General features: G+C 43.7%; 1 protein-coding gene across 2 annotated transcripts; it reads right to left on the bottom strand.

Annotated features, from left to right (window-relative positions):
- Nucleotides 1-330: 330 nt before the first annotated feature.
- On the bottom strand, nt 331-20,824 carry LOC308692238 (uncharacterized protein). Of its 2 annotated transcripts, none has more exons than XM_081368066.1 (3): nt 20,732-20,824; nt 13,846-13,978; nt 331-1,519 (listed from the first exon to the last, which is right to left on the bottom strand). In XM_081368066.1, exons 2-3 carry the CDS (start codon nt 13,928-13,930, stop codon nt 636-638), a joined length of 969 nt encoding a protein of 322 aa, XP_081224192.1. In that variant the 5' UTR covers nt 13,931-13,978; nt 20,732-20,824; the 3' UTR covers nt 331-635. The 2 variants fall into 2 exon arrangements, with proteins under 2 accessions (XP_081224192.1, XP_081224193.1); XM_081368067.1 differs by lacking the exon at nt 20,732-20,824 and adding an exon at nt 19,658-19,784 and having other exon boundaries at nt 337-1,519.
- Between the last annotated feature and the right edge of the window lie 420 nt (nt 20,825-21,244).

Genomic DNA, 21,244 nt, shown 5'->3' with positions numbered 1-21,244 from the left:
TTCGTTTTAGTAGAGGTCTTGAACACCATTAAAAGACGTTAGTCGATCAACTTTACTTTTCTTAAAATGGCTTTGGCTTGGCCAATCTCGTGGCATTCCACGTGCACTTATCTAAAGTTACATTAAATTAGAACAGAGGTAATTAGACGCACCCAAATCTAGGTTGATCAAACAGCATTTGCTGATTCTAGACGGAAAATAACTCGTCTCTGCATCCAAGCACACTTAAATTTGATACCAGATATTAGTCATCATTAATCTCTGAAGCAAACTTGTTGAAATATACGAATCCGATAATCTACTTGGGAAAAAAATCGAGTCAGTCAGAATAAAATCAAACGTTTACAATTTATTGACCAGGTAATGAAACAATAATTCAAAATCCAAATCATAAGAATAACATCATCAGTTAAACATATCATAACAACAATTCAGAAATAGAGGAATTTGTCATTTTAATTCAATATTCTTACCAAATGGTGGCGTCTGTCATTATAATTAGATTTTGGTTCCCTATTGAGGGGTTCACAACTGTGAGATCAGAATTTGTACTTGAATGGGTTCTTGTTTTACATAGTCTGAATGGAATTAAGGGTGTTTTTATGTGCAAAACTCTGTCCACAGTGAGAGCAATTTTAAGGCTTTTCTCCAGAGTGAATTCTCATGTGGGCTTTAAGATTTTTTTTTTGAGTGAAAACCTTTCCACACGGTTGACAGGTAAAACGGCTCTCTCCAGTGTGAATTCTCATGTGGACATTAAGGTTTTGTTTTTGATTGAAACTCTTTCCACACTGTTGGCATGTGAAAGGCTTTTCTCCAGTGTGAATTCTCATGTGGGACTTAAGGGTATGTTTATGTGCAAAACTCTGTCCACAATGAGAGCAATTATGAGGCTTTTCTCCAGTGTGAATTCTCATGTGGGCTTTACGGTTTTGTCTTTGAGTGAAACTCTTTCCACACTGTTGACAGGTGAAAGGACTCTCTCCAGTGTGAATTCTCATGTGGACATTGAGGTTTCGTTTTTGAGTGAAACTCTTTCCACAATGTTGGCAGATGAAGTGGCTGTCTCCAGTGTGAATTCTGATGTGAACTTTAAGGTTTTGTTTTTGAGTGAAACTCTTTTCACACTGTTGGCAGGCAAAACGTCTCTCTCCAGTGTGAATTCTCATGTGGACTTTAAGGCTTTGTATTTGAGTAAAACTCGTTCCACACTGTTGGCATATGAAAGGCTTCTCTCCAGTGTGAACCAGCATGTGGGATTTAAGGTTTCGTTTTTGATTGAAACCTTTTCCACATTGACGGCATGTGAAAGGCTTCTCTCCAGTGTGAACCAGCATGTGGGATTTAAGGTTTCGTTTTTGACTGAAACCTTTTCCACATTGACAGCAAGTGAAATAACTGTTAGGTTTGGTCTTCTGAGTCTTTTCCAACTTTGTTGATTTCTCTTCAGTCTTGAAATCATGATGTTCATCTTCCATGTTATTCAGTTCTTTACTCTCCTCTTTCAGTGGCATCAGGTCTAAAGCAAAAAAAGACAGACAAGTTAACACCAGTTTAATGGCAACACACAGCTGACAACCTCACAGCTTAACTAATTGATGACTAACTGGGAAAGTGTCTGCATGTGTTCATGATAATTCACAAACATTGTGGCAGCAAACTCTCCTGGATGGGTGAAATGGGACTCAGTAGCCTGATTTGCGCATACACTGCAGCTGGTGGTTAATGAGTTTTAATGTGTTTGTTCATCGTGTTTTCATTACAGCTGGGCAGCTTGTCAAGCACTTCAACCACAGCACCCCTACATGGCAAGGCACTGGAGGCAAAACGAGAACAAATTAAATTTCCGAAACAAAACAAGATGAAACTCAGCATGTGAGGTTTTTGGGAGACTTCTTGTTCTGTCTGACCGAATGGTAACAAAGCTGCAAGAAGCCAGGGGTCCGTTCTACGTACGACGTACAAAGAACGGACCCAAGAACCCTCAAGATCCGAGATGAATACTGGCAGAAAATGGCAGAGATTGTGCCAGTGTTGGAAACCTTAAAATGTGCAACCACCGTCATGTCAATACAAAAGGACGTGCCAATTTCCAACATTTAGCCCATCACATTTAACCTCCTAAACATATACAGTGGGGAGAACAAGTATTTCATACACTGCTGATTTTGAAGGTTTTCCTACTTACAAAGCATGTAGAGGTCTGTAATTTTATCATAGGCACACTTCAACTGTGAGAGACAGAATCTAAAACAAAAATCCAAAAAATCACATTGTATGATTTTTAAATAATGAATTTGCATTTTATTGCATGCCATAAGTAAGTGCTCGATCACCTACCAACCAGTAAGAATTCCGGCTCTCACAGACCTGTTAGTTTTTCTTTAAGAAGCCCTCCTGTTCTCCACTCATTACCTGTATTAACTGCACCTGTTTGAACTCGTTACCTGAAAAAAGACACCTGTCCACACACTCAATCAAACAGACTCCAACCTCTCCACAATGGCCAAGACCAGAAAGCTGTGTAAGGACATCAGGGATAAAATTGTAGACCTGCACAAGGCTGGGATGGGCTACAGGACAATAGGCAAGCAGCTTGGTGAGAAGGCAACAACTGTTGGTGCAATTATTAGAAAATGGAAGAAGTTCAAGATGACGGTCAATCTCCCTCGGTCTGGGGCACCATGCAAGATCTCACCTCGTCGGGCATCAATGATCATGAGGAAAGTGAGGGATCAGCCCAGAACTACACGGCAGGACCTGGTCAATGACCTGAAGAGAGCTGGGACCACAGTCTCAAAGAAAACCATTAGTAACACACTACGCCGTCATGGATTAAAATCCTGCAGCGCACACAAGGTCCCCCTGCTCAAGCCAGCGCATGTCCAGGCCCGTCCGAAGTTTGCCAATGACCATCTGGATGATCCAGAGGAGGAATGGGAGAAGGTCATGTGGTCTGATGAGTCAAAAATAGAGCTTTTTGGTCTAAACTCCACTCGCCGTGTTTGGAGGAAGAAGAAGGATGAGTACAACCCCAAGAACACCATCCCAACCGTGAAGCATGGAGGTGGAAACATCATTCTTTGGGGATGCTTTTCTGCAAAGGGGACAGGACGACTGCACCGTATTGAGGGGAGGAAGGATGGGGCCATGTATCGCAAGATCTTGGCCAACAACCTCCTTCCCTCAGTAAGAGCATTGAAGATGGGTCGTGGCTGGGTCTTCCAGCATGACAACGACCCAAAACACACAGCCAGGGCAACTAAGGAGTGGCTTCGTAAGAAGCATCTCAAGGTCCTGAAGTGGCCTAGCCAGTCTCCAGACCTGAACCCAATAGAAAATCTTTGAAGGGAGCTGAAAGTCCATATTGCCCAGCGACAACCCCGAAACCTGAAGGATCTGGAGAAGGTCTGTATGGAGGAGTGGGCCAAAATCCCTGCTGCAGTGTGTGCAAACCTGGTCAAGAACTACAGGAAACGTGTGATCTCTGTAATTGCAAACAAAGGTTTCTGTACCAAATATTAAGTTCTGCTTTTCTGATGTATCAAATACTTATGTCATGCAATAAAATGCAAATTAATTACTTAAAAATCATACAATGTGATTTTCTGGATTTTTGTTTTAGATTCCGTCACTCACAGTTGAAGAGTACCTACTGTATGATAAACATTAGACTTCTACATGCTTTTTAAGTGGGAAAACCTGCAAAATCGGCAGTGTATCAAATACTTGTTCTCCCCACTGTACCTGATCAGAGCAGAGGATGACAGCCAAAGAGTTGTTCACCACCGAGTTGGTGGTCAAACCAGCCCTGATCGTCTCGGTTCTAGACCCTCGTCAAAAACATCTACCTTCTTTCACAAAAGGAGAAAATAAATCGCAGCAAAATCAAAACTTATAGAAATATGTGCTACTGTGGAAATATCCTGTGTAAATGGATCCTATGGTAGGAGATGAGATGGTGTGTCCACTGCCAAAGCTGGAGTCGGACAATACAGCTATGGCAATGCAATGATAAGCTAGAAGCAGAGATTCTTCTGATCTCTGCTTCTGATCACCCAGAAGCAGAGGTGGACACCTATAAGAGACAAAACATGATCTTAGGATACTAATCCTCTTCACTGGTGGAAAGCTAATCAAATGCACTTCATGAGGCTGGCCACCCTAGCGATGCGCTCTCTCTGTATTTCTGGGATGAAGTTGCGCAAAACGAATGCTATCTTGACTGAAGGATGTGCTTCAACAGCAGCTGTTGCCGCCATCTACTACTGTGGTTAAAGGTTTCTATGCACGATTTTATTTGACAGATTTACAAGACTGATTACTTTCTCCCTATCCAATCACATTGATGGATACAAATAAAATGAAAAAAAGCATGTTACGTCCACAAACGAAGAGAAAATAGCAGAGTAGGGTTACATCATTTTAACGTACTTGTGTAAAAGTACAACACTTTTAAACTACTTAAAATACAATATCAAATCAAATCTACTTTATTAGAGTAATGTGAGTATTTGTAGTCACTTCACACCCCCGTCTGATATGGTGCTGATTTACTTTTGTCCTTATGAGTTTGTTTTATGCACCGTTCTATTGTCCTATAGGTACGCTTGGGTTGTGGAAAAACTTAAACACGCAAACAAAAATGAAAACAATAAATTAACTATGATTATTATAAAAAACAGCCTTCTTAAAGTCAACACGAAACAGTAATTGCAATATGTTTTTGCCCTGTTGTGATGTACACTATATTGCCAAAAGTTTTGGGACGTATGGCTTTACATGCACATGAACTTTAACGACATCCCATTCTTAATCCGTAGGGTTTAATATGGAGTTGGCCCACCCTTTGCAGCTATAACAGCTTCAACTCTTCTGGGAAGGCTTTACACAAGGTTTAGGAGTGTGTTTATGGGAATTTTTGGCCATTCGTCTAGATGCGTATTTGGAGGTCAGGCACTGATGTTGGATGAGAAGGTCTGGCTCGCACTCTAATTCATCCCAAAGGTGTTTTATCGGGTTGAGGTCAGGAATCTGTGCAGGCCAGTTCCTCCACATCAAACTCCTCATCCATGTCTTTATGGACCTGCTTTGTGCACTGGTGCGCAGTCATGTTGGAACAGGAACATCCCCAAACTGTTCCCACAAAGTTGGGAGCATGAAATTGTCCAAAATGTCTTGGTATGCTGAAGCATTAAGAGTTCCTTTCACTGGAACTAAGGGGTCAAGCCCAACCGCTGAAAAACAACCCCACACCATAATCCCCCCTCCACCAACTTTACACTTGGCACAATGCAGTCAGGCACAGCTCTCCTGGCAACCGCCAAACCTAGACTCGTCCATCGGATTGCCAGACAGAGAAGCGTGATTCTTCACTCCAGAGAACACCTCTCCACTGCTCTAGTGGCGTGCTTTACACCACTGCATCCTTTGCATTGCACTTGGTGATGTAAGGCTTGAACGCAGCTGCTCGGCCATGGAAACTCATTCCATGAAGCTCTCTACGCACTGTTCTTTAGCTAATCTAAAGGCCACACAAAGTTTGGAGGTCTGTAGCTATTGACTGCAGAAAGTTGGCGACTTCTGCACACTGTACACCTCAGCATGCTCTGACCCCGCTCTGAGATATTACGTGGCCTACCACTTCGTGGCTGAGTTGCAGTTGTTCCCAATAGACTTGGTCGGCATTGCTGGGAACACCCACAATATAAACGGAGCCATTCGTCTATTCCGAAAGCTATCACATAGCGACAAAATATATGAGTTTATTGATGTACAAAACAAACTTCATTATGGAAAGTGCTGGTCTCAGGGTTCGTACGGGGGCTTGAAATCCTTGAAAATGCTTGAATTTTGATGTGTTTCCAAGGTTTAAAAGTGCTTACATTTTGGATTAAATGCTTGAAATTGTAAATATATTTCTTTCACAACAAATACCTGTCTGACTGAATAGTTTGCTTATTAAATGGAGAAATAAAATGTAGCCCTTCAGATACAGAGCGATTTGTGCTACGCGGGCCTGAGCAAAAGTAGGCGGGGTATTCATTTTGATTTCCGCGCTTTTGCACGGACAAACTGGCAATTATTTTTGGCCGCGCGGGTAATCGTCACAGAGCGCGGCGGCAAAAGTTCATCTTCTGAAAACATCATTGCTTAAAAAAAAAAATTCTAGGGGCATCAATAATTGTGGCCGACGTGTTTTGGAGAAAAACATTTATTTCATAAGGTGATTTCCCCCCCCATTTTCAATTATTTTACTTCAATGAAAGGTTAGATTTTGCCATTTTTTTTTTATTAAAGATCAAAAGGATAAACGATGCAGATTTATTTTTTACAGCCATTTCTGATCATATTTACCAGGGGTATGATTAATCCTGAGCAGGACTGTAGGTCTTACTGAAGGCATTTTAATGGTCAAAATATTATTAATAAATATTCAAATATATTCAAATATTAATATTAATAAACAAACGAACTGCGAATATGATTTTTGGGCAAAAGTCAAAGCCCTAATATCTATCTATCTATCTATCTATCTATCTATCTATCTATCTATCTATCTATCTATCTATCTATCTATCTATCTATCTATCTATCTATCTATCTATCTATCTATCTATCTATCTATCGTGCAAGAGCCCAGTAGGTGGCGCTAATGCAAGTGTAAAATTAGCTAATGCTAAAGAAATGTAGAAGAAGCGGCAAAGGTAAAGCTGTAGCACGTTCTCCGGTCAAAAAAACTTAAGGTTGAGGAAAGCAAAGACATTATTTGTGGATATGTGCACAATGTCAGTCCTTTTTTAAACTTTTTTAATGCAGTATTTCAAATCAGCCGCAATGACTTTCATAATATCGTTGTTTTCGCGGCACAGAAACAGACATCTTTTTTGCAGGCAAATAAGAATAAAAGAATCAAACACTGCGTCAGTGAGTATCTATTCGGTTATTATGCAAATATTTACGCTTTTATGTAATGTTACTGTTTATTAAAATGTTTATTAATTTGGTTGTTTTCCCAGGTAGAGATGGCGGAGAATTTGACATCCAGTGCGGTGGCTCTACCGACATTTCTGTGGTGCCCAACCTTGGCTTTCCCATTAATAACCCACCGGTGAAATATAAGACGATTGCTGAGGTGAAGTTAATGGCCCCGAAGCAGAACGTAAGAAGTTACTGATTTGTTTTGCTATTAATTTAGTAGTAATTTGGTTAAGTAGGGTATATTGAGTGTTTGTATACGTGGTGTGATTGGTTTATACGTGGTGTGATTGGTTTATACGTGGTGTGATTGGTTTATACGTGGTGTGATTGGTAATATGTGATTGGTAATTGGTGATATGTGATTGTATACGTGGTGTGATTGGTAATACGCCAATAGAGCGAGCAGATTATTAGCACTCCACGAACATAGTATCAAAGCTAAAATCTAAGAATTCATCTACTCCCCTCACAAAACCCGACAACAATAATCGTTATACATAAGGAAGGAAAGGACCCAACATTATGTCAATCGTATAGGCCCATTTCTTTATTAAATGGAGATCTTCGTATATTGACAACCATCTTATCTCAACGATTAAATCAAATGACTACCAATATTATAAATCCAGACCAAACGGGCTTTTATAAAAGTATTATGGTGATAATATACGTAGACTATTAAACATAGTCAATTACTCAAAACTTAAAACGGAAGAGATTGCAATTATTTCATTGGATGCATATAAAGCATTTGATCGAGTGTCCTGGCAGTTCCTGTTTCATACCATGAGGAGATTTAACTTTCTTAAATGGATCCAAACTCTATACTCTAATCCACAAGCTTCAATTAGAGTTAATTTATATAAATCAGGGGCGTTCAAATTAGAGCGAAGTTGTAGACAGGGCTGTGCACTGTCCACATTATTATTTGCCATAAGCAAAGAGCCTCTCGCCCAGCTCATAAGAGAAAGTGCTGTCATAAAAGGCATTGTGATAGGAGGTGAGGAGCATAAAATCTTGCTATACGCAGATGATGTCCTACTTTACTTATCAAACCCTCAATTGACAATACCCCAAATAAAAAACTAATCTCCAAGTTTGGACAATATTAAGGTTATAGAGTAAATATAGACAAAACTGAGGCCCTGAATATTGGATGCCAAATCTCTGAGAGGGTGATAAAACTGGCCCAAAGAGGGCATCAAGAACCTGGGGATCTATATACCCCCCTTATAGCGAGATCTATATGAAGCAAATTACCCTAAATTAATTAAATGCATCTATAAAGATCTGCAACGGTGGTCAGCAACTCCTCTATCTTTTCTAGGTCGAGTGGAAAGCATACTGTAGAAATCCAGAACCTTCTACTGCCTTGAAAAAAAAAAAAAGCTCGGTGGTTAATGGAGATTAAACCAACCATTTATTCTCTAACTTTGAGATAAATTGAAATGAGTGGAGCATATCCACCCAAGAAGAGGAAACTGACTGATTTCTTCAAAAGGTGGGCTGATATTCAGACATGTTAGCATGACTAGCTCTGTAACATGTTGGCAGTAGAGATGGGACGGTATGAAAATGACCAAAATTATCACAGTTTTCGGTATTATCGCGGTATTTTTAAAAGTGTGTTCAATATTTTCAGAAAGCACTGACAGACTGTCAGTGACAGGCCTACACAAGCTGAAATAGTTTCAAAAAGTGTAACAGTGTTTAACCCCTTAACTGTCACCTGCCCGTATACGGGCAACCTAAATTTTGAAAACCAACATGGAGAAGAATGGTGAAGACAGAGGAAGAAGAGTCCTTGTTTCAAAAGGTGAACATTCTTAACAAAACAACTTGGCCCTCTCCTTTACCTCAAATGCATGGGGAACATGGACTAAGAGAGGTTTGCAATCTTTTTAGTATTGGCTTTACTGGCATGAAGGCAAGCTTTAGGGATTTCAAAAGTGACCCCAGTCGACCCATGACTACACCACTTCTAACACTCAGACATGCTGTTGAAACAGTTGCTGTAAGCAGTGCAGAATGTGAGAGGTTTTTCTGAAATGAACGTAATTGTTACACCTTTACGTTCCCTGCTGAGAATTGAAAATGTTTCCTCTCTAATGTTTGTTAACATTGTCGGCCCTCCATTAGCATCCTGGGACCCCACTAAATGTGTTAGAAAGTGGGTAGAGGAAGAGATCTGCAGAGCACCTGGCGTGTAAGAAAAGGCAGACTAATACTGAGGTGTTTGCATACCAGCCATTATGGGAAGTAATGAAGTTATAGATGAGTTATGAGTTATGGATGTGTGTACTCTGTACTGTGTACTGTTTTTAAGATTGTGTATGAAATGGAAAATCAAAATTAAATTACACAGGTAAAACAAATAAATTAAAATGTTGATTGTAAAACTAACCAGTGTTATCATCATTTTTATATCTTAATAATAGGCCGTTTGTAATGAGGCAACCACTGGAGCCAGAAATCAAAACTACATACTTGGTTGCCAAGTGTGTGTGTGTGTGTTGTCACTGTTAGAAATTACCAGCATTTCACAATAATTAACAGTATTATTTTACAGTAACTTCTTGTAAATAAGTTTCCCTGTAATATCCCAATGAATACCTGTAAAAACTACAGTATCCTTGGATTTTACAGCATTTAACTCTTATTTTACAGTAAAATATTGCAATCTAAAACCTGCTGTTATATCACAACAAGATCTGTAATATCACAGCAACACAGTGAAAAAAAATAAGGATTTCACAGCATTAAAAAGTATTATTACAGTGAAATATTGTATTGAAATATGACCTGGGAAGTCACATGACATAACCGTTTTGTTTTGAACTGAAGGCGCCGCAGCCGTCGTGCCTCTCTTCTATTCCGGGCTGAATGGAGAAGGTGAGCAGCATTCACGTTTGCAGCACTGTCTTACACCCATGTTATTTTAATATGATAATAATATTTACTTCCAAATAAACGTTTATCGCATGACACAGTTCACATTTTGTTAGCAAGTGCCCAGAATTGTTGAAAGTTCTCTCACAACATTTGCTAGTAACGTTAGTAATGTTAGTAATGACGAGAGTATCGCTATAATTTTTCATGTCACTATCACCGTTTAGACAAATCTGGTGTTTGTAAAGTTTATAAAACCAATGATGGGACAAACATTACTATTTACGTGTGCACATTTCTGTGATTAGTCAAGGTTATCAGAGATTAGCAGGGCTAACCGTTAGCTGTTTAACTTTAATAACTTAGTGATTCAAACGGTCCATGACAAAATATTTTTCCAGCTGATATCCTAGTTCCAACATGACTGAGCTCATGCGTTCACACCAAACGCAAATATGCGTCTAAAATTCACGCGTCTAGTTATACGCGTGACAACTTTGTGTGCATTCGCGCGTCAATTTACGAAAAGCGAAATTTACGTGCGTCAGAGGCGAAAGTTTCGAAACCTGTTGGCGGCCATCTTTTTTAGATGTTTATCGAGCATTAGCATTAATCGAGAGAGTCACCGCTCGTATATGCTCTGGAGAGCAGAAACAGCAGCGTAGGGGACATCGTCGCTGTGCTCGGGTCCACCAAACCCTCCGGAGGGTTTCAGTAGTTTCACAATTTTCTCCAGGAGGTAGGTTTGGTGGACCTAACCGTGAGGACGCTGACGAGGACAGCGTAGGCCGTATAAGCCTCGGCCTCGAGTGGTGGTCGCTGCCTGACGAGCCTGCGCTGTACAGCCCGGCGCGAGGTTCACCCTCGCCCGCACCTAATCTGTCTTTTTTTTTTGTTTTGATAATAAATGGAGCCAGCCTCCAAAAGTGAAACCTGTCCTGTGATTTTTTAAAAAAAGTTTTTATACACTAAATTGTGTTTGTTGTCTTTACATTAGATTAATAAAGTTTCATATAATCTAGAATAGATATGGAATAAATAGTATTCAATACAAAATTAGTATCTCTCATATTGAAATCGAGTTTTTATGTGAAAGATTTGCTTTGTTGTGCATTTTAGTCATATTGCAAAATAATGTATTGAGGCCAAACATAAAATAACATTATAAACTGTCAGTTCACCACGTGACAGCAGCAAGCAGGCTCCTGATTGGTTAACGCTGCGCGAAATAACGCAAAAGTTCAGATTTTTCAACTCGGGCGGCAGACGCGAATTCGCGTCAAACGCGTGAATGCACAAAAAGCACTAATAAAATCATTCGCGCTTCACGCACCAGATCACTCGCGCCTGACGCGCTATTCGCGTCCGGTGTGAATGCACATGTCGTGTTCGACATCGGGAGGGTTTTAACACTAGTGTTCCCACTTGTCCTGATATGAATGAATAATAATTGTAAAAGTTGTAAATGCACTTTACATTGAGTGAGCAATCTCAAAGTGCTACAAAAAAAAAAAACCACTATAAATATATACCACTATCATTTTTGACATAAGGCTAAAATTAAATTACAGGGAAAAAATCACTATATATATACACCACTATCATTTTTGACATAAGGCTAAAATTAAATTACAATGATCATAATCTGCATTCAAACTGAAATTCTTATTGTTGGTTGCCTTTGTGTAATTTCTCCTTTTTCTTTTCTTTTCTTTTCTTTCCAGGTCATCAGAGGGCAAGGCTAACCATCCTGTTCAGTGTCAGGCAGGCTAACCATCCTGTTCAGTGTCAGGCTAAGAGTGAGGAAAAATAGATTAGGTAGGTGACACCACAATGTTCAACTGTAAATTCGTTGGCTGTGAGCATGTGTCTGAGAATGTGTGTAACTATGTTCAGCAAAAATAAAGAAGTGTGAAGTCCGCACACTGATGTTAACTGCTTCCAAATGGATTTTATTAGACAAGGCAACGTTTCGACCCTCAGGTCTTCACATTGTGCCTGATGAAGACCTGAGGGTCGAAACGTTGCCTTGTCTAATAAAATCCATTTGGAAGCAGTTAACATCAGTGTGCGGACTTCACACTTCTTTATTTTTGTTTATATCACTTAGTTGTCCTGCACCTGAACCCTAATCTGGGTGTTTGGGATGTGCACACCAGCGTCGTGTTTTTAACTATGTTCAGCACACAAAACTGCATAGCAATGCCCCCAATTATCACTACCAGTGTGGGGTGCCTGACTGCTCACGGAGGTACAGAAAACACACGGGACTGCAAATTCATATGTATAGGCAGCATAGGTCCTACCTGCAGGCTGCTGGGCCCATACTGCCTGGGACATCAGCTCTACCACCTGACACATCAGCTCTACCACCTGACACATCAGCTCTACCACCTGACACATCAAGCTCTACCACCTGAAACATCAGCTCTACCACCTGACACACCCTTGAAATGTCTGCTTGAGGCTTGTGCATTTAAGTGTGACACTTTGGCCTCTCTTATTAAGCATTTGAAGACGCACATAAGGGGAGGAATGGTAACTAGATGTCCATTTAGAGGTTGTGATTGCACGTTCACACACGTGATGACTTTTGCTTCACATATTTCCAGAAAACATAGGTGTGCAGAGGATTCAGTTTTAGATGACCTTGTTTTAGACAAGTCTATTGCTACAGAGCCGTTGCCAGGACCCAGTCAGTCATATTCAGAGGCTGCCGAGGAACATAATGAACCACAAATGCCATTAGCTGTCGACGAAAACCTATTTTTACAGAACCTTACACTTTTCTACCTGAAATTGCAATCTAAGCTACTCTTACCAGCAAGCACCATTCAAACCATTATTGATGGCTTTCAAAGTGCTCATGAACTTGGCCTGTCCAATTTCCTAAACATTCTGAGTGAGAAACTAAAAGAACTCGGAATCCCTCAGGCCACTATAAGCAGCATCACTGAGGAAATGAACAGAGATGATCTACTCACACTCTATAACAGGGGAATATGGAGCTAGAAGAGTCTCAATAAAGATAAATGCACAAACTGCATTCACATATGCACACACAGGATACACAAATGCACACACATGATTCATAAATACACACACAGGATACACAAATGCGCACAAAATTCACAAATGCTAATGGATTTGAATTAAACCATATTGTTTGGGAAAATAATACAAGAAATATATGCTAATTATTATTAATAATTCATCAATGTTTATTGTTTTTGAAAAAGAAACATAAAATTAGTATTACTGTTTCAAATAACATAATTCCTGCTTGAATTGTCCTTTAAAATTAATCACCGGAATCGGGAAAGTCAAAAGCTGGGTTGAGCCTGTGGGTCATTTCTTGGGGTTCATTTTTATACAAGTGAAACTGCCTAAAGAATGAGAAATATTGTAGAAAGATTTGGATTGTGGGCTTGTTGTCATTTGCTAACTGCAGTGATCTCATGTCAAATGAAATGACTGACTTGTTTAGGACTTAAAATAATATGGATGTCATTACATCAAAATAATAATAATGGCCATTTTTCATAAAATGTTTACATTATCATTAATATTACTGTTTTTGGTTTCAATCTTTGGTTTAGTGAAAGGTACTTGATGGGGCTGTGGTGATAGTTAAAGGGATACTTCATCCAAAATTAATGTTCTCTCATCATTTACTCACTCACACCATCCCAGATGTATATGATTTAATTTCTTCGGATCAACACAGAGATTTATAATCCATATAAATAATCTATCTAGTTTATATAGTGCAAGTGTACAGGTCCTCTAAAGTTCATGTGGAAACACTTTATTTCCATTTGTCAGGTCATGTGATCTCAACAAACATGTCTGTCCACATGAGAAGATCCGCTCCATGTCAAATAAAACCGCTTTAATTAGGACACTCATATGACTTTCTTCAAAAATATCATTCATTTCTGTAGATCATTTTAATAAGGACCGAGTGAAACTAACCTGTTTGTTCCTCAGTATCTTCATGTTTCACGCTGAACACTTCTTCAATCTTTATGTCTTCACTCTCCTGTTTAATCAACGCCATCTTTATAATAGTGTCACGTGGATCTCAGATGCTTCTCCAGGAGTTTTCCTGTGTGTTTGGACAATTTATCATGTTTAAGATGAGAATAATTAACAGAAAGAAAACGTACTTGGTTACTTACGTAACCTCGGTTCCCTTAGAGATAAGGGAACGAGTACTGCGTTGAAAACGCTGTGGGAAAACTCCTTTTCTCGAGAATATTGAAGCCTTTATTTTAAAACGCATTGCTGCAGCACATGCGAGAGCTAGAAGCTCGCGTGAGCGTGCTGATTGGCTTGTGCAAAGCAACTGCACGAACCAATGGCGGAACAGCAGAGGAGCGCGAGCCAATCGGGGCGCTTGGCACTCTGCCAGAGTCAAGCGCGCGAAACTGCACGTGACAGAAGAGTATAAATACACAGAGAATCCGCCATTTGACAGGTTTAAATCGACTGAAGCGAAAAGACACCTGCCATAAGAGACAATAGCACGGCAAGGCAACGCAGTACTCGTTCCCTTATCTCTAAGGGAACCGAGGTTACGTAAGTAACCAAGTACGTTCCCTTACGAGAACGTTCTCTCGTACTGCGTTGAAAACGCTGTGGGAACACTATTTAAAACGCCGTGCTTGTCGTCTTTGGCCAATCTGACTCACCGAGAGCTCCAGGAAGTACAGAATAGCCTAGGATAAAGAGACCGAATCTTCGGGCCCTTAGATATCCAAACAGATAAAGCTGGGCCAAGGGCCAGTCTTAAGAATCCCACAACACGAGATGACAACCAGTGTCTGAGTCAAAAAACTAGTCTGGGTCCACAGAGCCAGCGTTAGATAGAGACTACTCATGCCTATAAGGCAGGTACCATAGAGGTCTAAGATGTGGACGGAACGGACCAGCCGGCCGCCGCATAACGCCCTGCATAGACATTTTCATAACTAGTCTGGATCCATAGAGCCAGGGCCTAGCTAGAGAGAATTCGTACCTGCGGAGCAGGGACTTTTGGGTTGTAAAGTTTCACAAATGTGGACGAAACAGACTAGCCGGTCGTCGCACAAGTGTGACAGAAAGAATGTCAAAACCAGCCTGGATCCGCAGAGCCAGAGCTTAGATAGATAGAACTCGTGCCTGCAGAGCAGGAACTTCCAGGTTGTAAAATCTCACAAATGTGGACGGGACGGACCATCCGGCCGCCGCACAGATGTCTTCGATAGGAACACCACTTGACCAGGCCCACGACGAGGCGACGCCTCTCGTGGAGTGAGCTCTAACACCTATGGGACATGTAAGGCCCAGTGAGGTGTAGGCCAGAGCGATGGCATCCACTATCCACCTGGACAGCGTGAGCTTCGTGACAGGAAGACCTTTGGTTCGGCCCCCGAAGCAAACAAAAAGCTGTTCAGACTGTCTGAAAGAGGCTGAACGCTCTAAATAAATTCTCAAAGCTCTGACAGGGCAGAGTGTGAGAACATCACTGAACTCTTCTGAGGTGGGAAGAGCTGACAGAGAAATAACCTGGGCTCTGAACGGAGTTGAGAGCACCTTAGGAATATATCCATGTCTTGGCCTAAGGATGACCTTAGAGTCATTGGGGCCAAATTCCAGGCAGGACGCGTTAGTAGAGAGCGCCTGTAAGTCACTTACTCTCTTGACTGACGCCAGTGCCAACAGCAGGGCGGTTTTCAGGGAGAGAGGTTTTAGGTCGGCTGACCGAAGTGGTTCAAAGGGAGGTCCCTTAAGAGCCCGCAGAACCAAAGAAAGGTCCCATGCTGGGACAGATGGCGGCCAAGGCGGGTTAAGCCTTCTGGCGCCCTTAAGGAAGCGAACTATAAGGTCGCATTTTCCTAAGGAGGCTCCTGCTTCCAAAACATGCTGTGTAGCAATGGCTGCTACGTATACCTTGAGAGTGGAGGGGGATCGACCCGCATCCAGCATCTCTTGGAGAAAAGATAGCACTCTTGAAATTTCACAAGTGTGTGGGTCGAGGTTTCGAGCTAAACACCAGCTGGAAAACACTGACCATTTATGGTGGTAGAGGCGTCTGGTAGACGGAGCTCTAGCTTCCCTGATCGTGTTCAGGACGCCCTCTGGGAGGTCCTGGCGTACCCGTTGAGTGGCCAAGCGTGTAGGGCCCACAAATCGGGACGGGGATGCCATATAGTTCTGCTGGCCTGAGCCAGAAGGTCGCGCCTCACTGGGATTGGCCAAGGGTCTGTCACAGACAGCCGTATCAGCTCCGGAAACCAAGACTGGGTTCGCCATAGAGGAGCTATCAGGAGCACTGCGCATTTCGTGACTCTGATCCGTTCGATGACCTGAGGGAGCATCGAGACCGGAGGAAAAGCATAGAGGGGAAGGCTGGGCCAGTCGTGGGCCAACGCATCCCTGCTCTTTGAAAAGAAGATTGGGCAGTGACGATTGTCTTCTGAGGCGAAGAGATCTACTTCTGCCTTCCCGAAGACCTCCCAAAGCAGGAGAATCGTCTGAGGGTGGAGAGACCATTCCTCTGGGGGAACCCTGCCCCGAGAGAGCATGTCTGCTCCCGTGTTCAACGTGCCCGGCACGTGAGCTGCCCTGAGCGAGCGCAGATTGGTGTGAGCCCATAACAGTAGCTGGGTGGCTATGGCAAGCAGGTTGCGGGACCTGAGGCCGCCCTGGCGATTTATGTAAGATACCACTGACATGTTGTCCGTCCGGACCAATACGTGGTGTCCAGCCAGGTATGGGAGGAAGGTTTTCAGGGCCAGAAAAACTGCCCTCATTTCGAGGCAGTTGATGTGTAGGCGTTTCTCCGAGCTCGACCAGAGGCCGGAGGCAGGCCTGCCCTCGTACAGGGCTCCCCAACCTAAGTTGGAAGCGTCTGTTGAGATCATCCTCCTTCTTGGAGACCACCCCCATACTCACGCCCTGCTGAAACCAGCTGGCGTTCGTCCAAGGGGCCAGGGCTTGAACACAGCGCTGATCCACCTTGATAGTCAATCGGCCTGAGTGCCAGGCGTGGGGTGGCACCCGAGGTGCTAGCCACAGCTGAAGAGGACGCATGCGCAGTAGGCCTAGTTGGAGTACTGATGATGCTGAGGCCATAAGGCCAAGGATCCTCTGAAACGTTCTGAGGGGTGCATGAGAGCCCTTCGTGAACGATGCGGCGAGCCGCTGAATCGATAGAGCACGGGCCGGGGAGGGCCATGCTCTCATAAGAACGGAGTCGAATACTGTCCCCAGGAACATGATACGTTGGCTGGGTGACAGAATACTCTTTGAAAAATTCACCCTGAGCCCTAGACATTCTAGATGGCTGAGGAGCCAGGCTTTGTGAGTATGTGACTCCGCCTCTGACTGAGTCAGAATGAGCCAGTCGTCGAGGTAGTTTAGAATGCGCATTCCCCGCTGTCTCAGGGGGGAGAGAGCTGCATCCATGCACTTCGTGAATGTACGAGGTGCCAGAGCCAGTCCAAACGGTAGAACCGTGTACTGGTATGTCTGCCCCTCGAAGGCGAATCTCAAGAATGGCCTATGGTGGGGATTCACTTGAATGTGAAAGTAAGCGTCTTTCAGATCTACTGAGAAAAACCAGTCGCCTGGGCGAATCTGCGCCAGTATATGTCTGGTCGTGAGCATCCTGAACGGCCGTGACATGAGAGCCTTGTTCAGACGCCTGAGATCTAAAATGGGCCTCAGGCCGCCGTCTTTCTTTGGAACGAGAAAGTAACGGCTGTAAAAGCCTGACTCGCTTAGAGAGGGGGGAACCCTCTCGATAGCCCCTTTTGCTAGCAGACTTAATACTTCGGTGCGGAGGACATGACGTAATGTGCTGCTGACCGAGGTTTGAACCACAGCGCGAAAGCGCGGGGGTCTGCGTGCAAACTGAAGCGAGTAGCCGCGCTTTATGATGTTTATCACCCATTCTGAAACTCCTGGGATAGCCTGCCAAGCTAGAGCCCGAAGAGCCAGAGGCATCATTATATCTGGAACGCCCGGAGACGGGGGCTCGAACTGATATGAGGCCAGGGGAGAAATTTTGCTCGTTTTGTGCTCTGTGTGGGTCGCTGTTAAAACAGCGTTTGGGTGCAGGGGTGCGTAACACGTGACGGGCCCATTGTCTGCATACACAACTGCTCCAGCCGCCTGAACTGAAGAGGGGGCTGTGAGAAGCACTCGAGCGATCTTCGGGGCTGGTCCGGCCGCGGCGGGACATAGACCCCTTTTCCTGCCGGTTAGGACGGCTTCTTGGGCTCGTGGTCGAGCGTCAGCTTCGGTCGAGGGCCCTGGCGCCTGGGAAACGGGAATCGTTTTGCAGGCTTCAGGCGTCGAGTGGTGTCAGCCGCGGGGAGGGGCTGGGGAACCTGAGACGCGGGCTTTTCTGGTCGCGGCGTGCTCTTGGGGCGCCGTTGGACCGAGCTAGAGCGTTTGGGCAGGAAGTGTCTCATAGCACTTGAAGCTTTCTGAGCCTCCGTGAAGCGATCAGCGAAGCCATTAACAGAAGGGCCGAAGAGACCGGATGGAGAGACTGGAGAGTCGAGGAAGGCGGTTTTGTCAGCGTCCCTGATCTCCGTTAACGTGAGCCACAAGTGGCGCTCTAAGACAACCAGGCTAGACATGTTGCGGCCCAGTGCTTGCGCGGTGGTCTTTGTGGCCCTCAGCGCCAAATCTGTAGCACTCCTGAGGTCTTTGAAGGTGTCTGGGTCCGGGCCAGACTCGTCCATAGTGCGGAGGAGCTTAGCTTGAAACACCTGCAGGGTCGCCATAGCGTGGAGTGCAGAGGCGGCTTGGCCGGCGACAGCATAAGCGCGGCTGGCGAGAGCCGAAGTGGTCCTGCACGGCTTAGAGGGGTGCACTGTTTTAGCCCTCCAACTCCCAGCAGTGGGAGGGCATAAGTGTGCAGCGACTGCTTCCTCTAAAGGAGGTAGAGAAACATACCCTTTCTCTTCAGCGCCGTCGACAGAGGAGAGCGTTGAAGAAGCTGAAGAGCGCGTTCGCGCTGAAAAGGGCGCGCGCCAGCTTTTAGTGAGCTCATCATGAACTTCGGGCATGAAGGGGGCGGCACGTTGACGAGGGGCCTGTTGGCGCCCCGGCAGGTACCATTCGTCGAGGCGGCTTTTGGGGAAAGCCAGTCGAGTCCCAGTTCTTCGACAGCGCGAGACATGACACGGAAGAGTTCGGCGTCGATGCTCGCTCGAGTGTCAACAGGATCCAGCTGAGAGAGGGGGGCGGGGTCCGGGGAGCCCGACCATTCCTCACTTTCAGATGCCGCCATAGAAACAGCGTCGTCCAGTTCTTCGGACAAACCGAAAGAGATGAGACCTGCCGCTTCAGAAGAGGGGCATTGGTCGCTCTGTGAGAACAGGACTGGAGATGAAGGCGCGGGCGAAGCGTGCGGGGAGAGACCCGGCGTGCATTCATCCAGATGAGCGCGTTCAGGAGGCCTCTGATCGCGCCGCTTCTTCCTACGGGGCTCAGGGGCGCCGAGGATGGAAGGTGGGCGGGAACACTCAGCGAGGCGTTCAGCGAGGAAGATCTGGCACGGAGCGTGGCAACAGGCATTCCGTCACAGTGAAGGCAGCCGCCTTTAGTGTGCGCTGCCTCGGCGTGCTCAGGGCCGAGGCAGGCAACACACAGAGAGTGTGTGTCAGAGGCGTGCAGGGAGACCCCGCATGAGTCACACACGGTGAGCGGCATTTGCAACAACGCCGCGCGCTGTGAAAACAGCGATTTGCTCTCTTAGAATGCTCTTTTTGAGTTAGAAAAAGGATACTCGTCGGATGCCACAGGGAAACGCTCAGCTTGGCAGACGCCGGGATGCGAAGCAGTTCCGCTGGAAGGCTGTTCGACGACGAGCGGCTTCACTCGGAGAGAATCAGCGACGAGGTGAGTCGAAAGCTGAAGGAGATAAAATCTGTCAAATGGCGGATTCTCTGTGTATTTATACTCTTCTGTCACGTGCAGTTTCGCGCGCTTGACTCTGGCAGAGTGCCAAGCGCCCCGATTGGCTCACGCTCCTCTGCTGTTCCGCCATTGGTTCGTGCAGTTGCTTTGCACAAGCCAATCAGCACGCTCACGCGAGCTTCTAGCTCTCGCATGTGCTGCAGCAATGCGTTTTAAAATAAAGGCTTCAATATTCTCGAGAAAAGGAGTTTTCCCACAGCGTTTTCAACGCAGTACGAGAGAACGTTCTCGTAAGGGAAATAAATCCACATCTCTGAGTGCGTCTCAATCAGCTCTAGTTCAGTAGTTCAGCGCACTGGTGAGGGAGTCAGTCAGAGGGAGAGTTAATGGACTTAAACTGACTAGACAAAAATCACTCAAAACAAGCACTACAATATAATACAATAACAAATTATACAAACACTTCATATTTAATTATTTGTTAATTAACAGATTACGTCATCATAAATACATTTGCGATTTGTTCATTAAAGTTGTCATTATTAATGATAATATTTGTGTTTTCGTTGTATTTTTACACTGTTTTGAGCGGCAGGATTCGTCAGCGCGCGGTGATTCAAGCGCTTTGAATCAGTGAGTCATTTGGCAAAGCATTAGATTCAATTGACTCGGAGTTTTAAAAAGCTCCGTTTCTCCATCACCACTTTCCAAAACCCGAATTCGTGTTTAAAATAAACAGATACACGATATAGTTAGCGAAATGAGACGCACCTTTTCTGTTACTCACATTCGTATACGATTTACTCACACAAAAACACGCAATATTGTTACATTAAGCATATTACAAGGATATGTTCAATAATACATGGTCACATACCTCTTGTAAAAACTATCAAATCGACGTATATCGATTTAAACTCTTTAAATGCGTAAAACCACAAACCTTTCTTTAATCTAATCATAACAATTGCAGGAGCACGGCGCAGCTTTATGACGTCATATCGCCAGACCAAAATAAAAGTCCTGTTCAATTTGCTACCCAATATCCAGAGTCCATAGAAATATATGTTACCGGGGAATTCATGGTGAAATATATAATACATGTTGTCCAATTATGTGATGAAAAAGATTAAGAATTACTAATTGTTAAAAAGACTGAATTAGTTATTAAAATACAATTCACATGTGTCAGCATTGAAATGCATCTTTCAAAAGAATCAGTAGAAGATAATACAAATTATATATATAGAAAAATATGGTTAATGTTTGGGATTGGGTTAAGGTTAATGTTAATGCTAAAAAAGTATTGACAAAAAATGTATTATCCTGCATGTCACCTGGTCATTGTGGTTCCCTGTGTTTGTCTTTTCTGGTGTTCTATAATAAACACCTTCTGATAACAACATTATTATCTCTGTCTGTGACAGATGTCCATCCTGTTAAGCATTTACAGTCA

The sequence above is a fragment of the Scardinius erythrophthalmus genome, assembly GCF_964197995.2.
Source record: "Scardinius erythrophthalmus genome assembly, chromosome: 6".
Classification (NCBI taxonomy): domain Eukaryota; kingdom Metazoa; phylum Chordata; class Actinopteri; order Cypriniformes; family Leuciscidae; genus Scardinius; species Scardinius erythrophthalmus.
This window is presented reverse-complemented; position numbering and strand designations above follow the sequence as displayed.